The sequence below is a fragment of the Grammomys surdaster genome, unplaced genomic scaffold (assembly GCF_004785775.1).
Source record: "Grammomys surdaster isolate TR1022 unplaced genomic scaffold, NIH_TR_1.0 332529, whole genome shotgun sequence".
In the NCBI taxonomy this organism is placed as follows: Eukaryota; Metazoa; Chordata; class Mammalia; order Rodentia; family Muridae; genus Grammomys; species Grammomys surdaster.
The window spans coordinates 50,001-56,200 of record NW_021627756.1 but is presented as its reverse complement, the minus strand read 5'-3'; the positions used below and the strand labels follow the sequence as shown (position 1 = coordinate 56,200).

General features: G+C 42.9%; 1 protein-coding gene across 1 annotated transcript in view; it reads left to right on the top strand.

Moving 5' to 3' along the window:
* Positions 1-643: 643 nt before the first annotated feature.
* The window catches only part of LOC114616563 (ectonucleotide pyrophosphatase/phosphodiesterase family member 5), a 7,072-nt gene continuing 1,515 nt past the window's right edge, over positions 644-6,200 (top strand). The window contains exons 1-3 of the mRNA XM_028762004.1: positions 644-764; positions 2,107-2,970; positions 4,361-4,537. Coding sequence (XP_028617837.1) covers positions 2,142-2,970; positions 4,361-4,537 — 1,006 coding nt within the window. The 5' untranslated portion in view covers positions 644-764; positions 2,107-2,141. The remainder of the gene's footprint in view (positions 765-2,106; positions 2,971-4,360; positions 4,538-6,200) is intronic.

Here is a 6,200-nt window from a genome sequence, read left to right as displayed (position 1 = left end):
AGCTGACTAGATTCCCGAAACATTTCCATAGAGAAAATCAGCTATTCATGAACAAAAGATTCATGATGGCTAGGGATATACTTCAGTTGAGGGAGTATTCAACTGGCATCCAGGAAACCTTGTGTTTAATCCCCAGCACCTCATAAAACCTGTCTGAAATCCCCAGAATTTAGGAAGTTGGAGCAGGCTAGCTAGCATGAGCTAAACGAGAACCTATCTCAAACTATAAACACCATGTCATGGCAATCTTTGGTATTCTGATATCCCTCCTACAATTAAAAGCTTACTGAGTGACGTCACCAGTTTATGATAAAGGAGGAAGAAAACTCAGAAGAGATGGGAGAACAAAATGGCTTGTAACAAACATGAGTTTCAGATCACCAACCCCTGGGTCCCTCAACACCACAAACACAACAGGCCTACTAGGACAGTTCTGAGTGACAAGCTTTCAAGAGCCCCCAGCCACCCATCCCTATCCCTGAACCTGGCCACCAAGTCCCGCTCCTTCAAACCCACGCAGTGCCCGCCCCCTGCTTGCGCTAATTGACAGGCAGCACAGCTATTCCTAGGAGCAGATTTTTCTCCTGGTAACAATGACAAGCTGGCAGGAACCAATGGCGTTCCAGAAGCGGGGCGGGCTGCAGCGAAGGGTCAGGTGCTCTGCGCTGGGGCTGCGTGCAGGTGAGGCAACGGACCCGACAGCGCCCCTTGCTTCCGTCACCTCTTGGCCCCAAACACTCCAGGACAGATCGATCTCAGCGCGGGTGAGTCCCTTGGGATAGGTGGCCTGCCTCCCGAAGCCCACACTGGGGCTGTCACTGGCAGGGGGGGTGGCTGAGAGGCCTAGTAACCCGGTAGGGAGGAGACGATTCACCCACCCACCCCCTCAAACGCCCTGACATAAACCCACTCCTCTTCTCTACCCTCTTCTGCTCTTTGATTGGTGCTCCTGTTTGCCCAGGTTGTGGGGGGAAGGGCTGGAGAGAGGAAGGACTGGGAAGGCCAGGGAGATTTCAGTCCAGATCTAGAATTTTTCAGGGGTTCGTGCCTTTTCTGCGCGGAGAAATGAGAGATTTGTCTTTTTATCCTCATCCCCACGCCCACCTGCGTCATGTCACTCATGTAATTATATTGTTTCTTATTATCGAACATCCCGGAGCTTTAGACAGAGCCTCATGTCTCACTTCAGTTTGCCCCAAGAAACAGTTCTATTTACCGCAATGAACTAAAATAAATGAAAAAACAAAAAAAAAAAAATATGTTCTGTGCAATTGATTCTTTCTTGGCATTAAATTGTATTTGGTTGATAATAATTTCCTTCGTGTTAATGAGATGGGAGAGAAAATTGGGGGAAAGAAAAGAAAAGGGGGGAAGGAACTGGGATCAGTCACTTGCAGTTTCCTGCATACAATTAATTCCCCCATCATCACAGCCATTATTAATATTGCTCCCAGAATTGGACCAAAATGAATGGCATTCAAGATACAATAGTAAATTTCAGTTTGGAATCAGTCATTGTCTTGAAACCAGTGTCTAAACCAGTTTCTAGTTTGGAGGAAACCACAGTTTAAAAAAGCAGATCTTACCTTAAGCACATCTGTATCCTTTGCATACAGCTTGTGTTTCTGAAAGCAAAGCCACTGTCCCTCATAGGTTACCTTCCCCCTTCCTAGACCATAGCAAGGGAAGTCAGAGCGATATATACACATACCACACATGCACACATACCCCCTCCAACACATACACACACCATATCCAGGAATTTTCAAACATTCTAAACCATCCTGAGTATGTCTCTGAAAAGTCACATATACAAATCATCTTTTTAAATGTTATTGTGGGGGTCCATCTGAATAATTCCTTTGTTTCTTTAAGGAATATATTTTTGATAGGTTATAGGAAACTCTAAAGTTTATTTGTTTGTTTTTTAAGTGGCACTAAAGCTTTTTGGCCCTGGTGTCCTGTGTCAAATGGAGTTCTACACTGTGACTTTTCCAGGCAGTGACTTAGGATGTCAATGAGATCACAATCACAGTCACCCTCAGTTTGCAAGAAAATGTACACATCACAGTTGTCACCATTAATTCCTTTATGCTTACTCTACAGATTACCTTATGCTGACCTGATCAAGGACTCGAAAAATGATTCCAGAGTTTCTTCTGGTGTCTTGCACACTGGCTGCTCTGTGTCACTCGGCTCCGTTTTCTCTGCAGCCAGAACAGCAGAAGGTTCTGGTAGTTTCTTTTGATGGATTCCGCTGGGATTACTTATATAAAGTTCCAACACCTCATTTCCATTATATCATGAAAAATGGTGTCCATGTGAACCAAGTCACTAATGTTTTTATCACAAAGACCTACCCTAACCATTACACTTTGGTCACTGGTCTCTTTGCTGAGAATCATGGGATTGTTGCAAATGACATGTTCGATCCTATTCTGAACAAGTCTTTCTCCTTGGAGCACATGAATATTTATGATTCTAAGTTTTGGGAAGAAGCCACCCCAATATGGATCACAAACCAGAGGGCAGGGCATGCTAGTGGTGCAGCCATGTGGCCTGGAACCGATGTAAAGATCCAGAAGAGTTTCCCTACCTACTATCTACCTTACAATGAGTCTGTTTCCTTTGAAGACAGAGTTGCTAGAATCATTGAGTGGTTTACAGCCAAAGACCCCATCAATCTTGGTTTTCTCTACTGGGAAGAGCCCGATGACACAGGCCACGATGTGGGACCTGACAGTCCTCTCATGGGGCCTGTTATTTCTGATATTGACCACAAGTTAGGGTATCTGATAAAGATGCTGAAAAAGGCAAAGTTATGGAATAATGTTAACCTCATCATCACGAGCGACCACGGGATGACCCAGTGCTCTAAGCAAAGGGTCATAGAACTTGACCGCTACCTGGACAAAGAACACTATACCCTGATTGATCACTCACCTGTAGCTGCCATCCTGCCGAAAGAAGGTAAGTCATGCCAACCAGAGCCTAGCACTGCACACACCTAGTGTGTAAGTGGCTGCCTTTTCAGGACACTTGCCTATACTGTAACGGTGTACTAAGATTTAGTCCTTAGACTTGGAAAACAAAAATTTCCTTCCTCTTGAGTTTAATTTCCTCTCACACCGGGAAATGCTGACACTTTGGCTATAGGTTTTAAGCATTTTAGAATCACAAAATATGGTAAAGGTTACAAGAAAAATGGATAGGGCCTTTGAATACAATCTCAGTCCTCTCTTGGAAGCCTGTGACCATCAATAGACCCTTAGTCAAGACCTGGTTAATAGGGAAACAGTGGAGTGTGTGAAGGAGAGAGTGTGTTTGTCAATCCTAGGCTTGTTTTATTTTGATAAGGAGGTTCTATTAGTGCCTTGCATTCTTTAAAAACATCTGCAGGAATCCCCCTTCCCAAACTGTCACCTCAGCATCAGCAACATTTTAAAGCGAGGTCAAGGGTTAACATGTGGAGGAGAGGTCACAGAATATGTAACCAAATATGCAAGGCTTGCTTTTCTGAATGAAGCGATAGCATCTTGGAGAGTTGGTCCTATTTAGAGAGAAGGGATTTTGAAAAGCTCTACTACCTCACCAATGGGAATTGTGTCCTCTCAGGGGAGTTAAGCAAAATCTATTAAGTAGCAACATGGAAGTATGCCTGTCTGCCTTTACCTAACGTGGAGGTATGCCTGCTGCCTGTACACGTGGTTTGCAACTCAGATGTTACATCAACCCATTGGATTACTACCAGCCCATTAGATTCCCTTAGGTAGTTGGGTTTTAGTATTGTGGGTTTTCTCTTGTTGAGGTTTGTTGGTAAGAGAGACAAAGACCTAACAAATAAATTTGAGGAACAAGAGTGAAAGATGGTGGTAAGATGTGGTACGTTTTCAGTTCTGGGGTGTTCTCTAGTAACACCCCCCCCGTAAGATTTCCACCCCTAGTTATCTTCCGCTACACCTGACCTACACATAACATGTTCTTTTCTCCAGGATCTCTGTCTCTACGTCCACAGTGACTGGCTGCTGTCTGTTTAATCTACCTGTGTTCTCTTGTTTGGGTTTCACAAAACCTTGGTATTTAGGTGGTGTCTATAGTACAATAGGTGCTTGTATCTATATCCATATTTAAGTCTTTAGAGAGTAGTGAATACTGTTTCTTAAAAAAAAAGGCTTTTTATTATTATTCTATAAGAGAATGTGCTAATAACAGAAGAGCAGCTGTTTCTATTTTCCCCTCAAGACTCTTTCTTCTTGGGGTGTGGAGTTCCACCATGCATGGTTCATATTCATCTTCCCAGCCCTGGGTGTCTGTAGGAATGAGTCTTGTTCTGAGTCCCTCTCTCTCCCTTTCTCCTTAGGTAAATTTGATGAAGTCTATGACACACTGGCCAGTGCCCATCCTAATCTAACGGTCTACAAAAAGGAGGAGATACCAGAAAGATGGCATTACAAACACAATGACCGAGTTCAGCCGATCATAGCAGTGGCCGACAAAGGGTGGTATATTTTGCAGAATAAGTCAGATGATTTTCTGTGTGAGTATGTTATCGTATTTCTTCCCATTCTGCACCGTTTCTTACTAACTTGGAGGCTGCGGATAATACAGCAGTTTACTTACTGATGTTTTTAACTCCCTTGTTACTTAAGTGTTGAAGGATCTGTGTTATATCGGTATTCATCTAGAAATGTCTTAAAGATATATACATAAGAAACATACAAGGTTGAGGCTATCGCTTGGTGGTACGTATGCTTGCCTAGCATGTATAAGGCCCTGGGCTTGATCTCCAACATGAGAAAAAAAAATGTGTAAAAATGTCTTTTTAGTTAGAATGTATTTCTTGCCCTGTATAGTGGCTGAAAGCAAAGTAGTTACATGACCATGTGGTTGTAGTGTTTTTGTAACTCCTACTAGCGGGCATGTACAGCTACACGCATTCTGGTTTCTAACCATTTGTCCCCACAAATAGTCAGTAAAACAGTATTTGAGCACATCAAGGAAGGTGGGAAGACTGATTCCTGGGAATAATTTCCACCTTCATTCGTTGGTTAACTATGCAGGTAGATGGATTACTCAGAAAAGGTCTGCTGATATCTGAGGGCATTTCCTATTTTAAAGTTAACCTAAATTTAAGGAGGCATTGTAGGGCGTTGGTTTGGTGAGCTGCAATTACACAGTAGGCTGGTCACATTTATTTTGTTGATAGAAAAACTCCAGTGATCCTGTTTCTACTACTTTATGCATATGTATTCAATGGATAATTCAACCCTGGCTCCTGTGGTCCTGTTCTGTCAGAATTCTGCAAGTTACTGAGTCCAAAGACAGGAGGTTTTCAAAGTGTGTCCCTTGGTACAACCGTGTCTAAATCATCAGGATAGTATCAGAAAGGCACATCTCAGGGCCCAACCTAGCCATACTGAATTGGACACCGTGGGGACATAGCCCCTCTGTTTTTATGTGGACCCTAGGAGTCACAATCATGGCATAGTCTGAGAACCATCACCAGTGGGCACTTATTATTAAGTATTGTCCACTGGTTCAAACAGAGTCCCTGTTCTTCGTGATTTCCTATGGAATCTGATTCTGTGGTCCACGGCATATGAGAGAATTACTGTTACCTCCTCATATGATTTAAGACTCTAGATCCCAACTTCTCACAAAAATGAACGCAACCTAAATCAATCCTGGATTATACAATAGTACATTTCCCAATGTAATTTATCAACTAAACAGATGAGCATAGCACCCTGTCTGATAAATAAGCCCAGCAATATTTATGCTTGAGCCAGGTGGTGGTGGCACACGCCTTTAATCCCAGCACTTGGGAGGCAGAGGCAGGTGGATTTCTGAGTTCGAGAGTTCGAGGCTAGCCTGGTCTACAGAGTGAGTTCCAGGACAGCCAGGGCTACACAGAGAAACCCTGTCTCGAAAAACCAAAAAAAAAAAAAAAAATATGCTTGAATAAATTGAAAGGAATTATGGCATTTAGAATGGTTTCTGCAGGTGAAGTTGATTCACAGGAAGATGTTAAAATACTTTGGGGGTGACAGATCAGTGACTTTCAGAGAAGTGAACTTGAATTTTCATTTTCTACATTTGAATGCTGTTGTGGATTTCCTTGTAGCAAGCAAGGATAAAGTAATACAATTGGAGTCATGAGTCATATTCCTCATTACTTAAAATAATTACTCTCAAGCCTG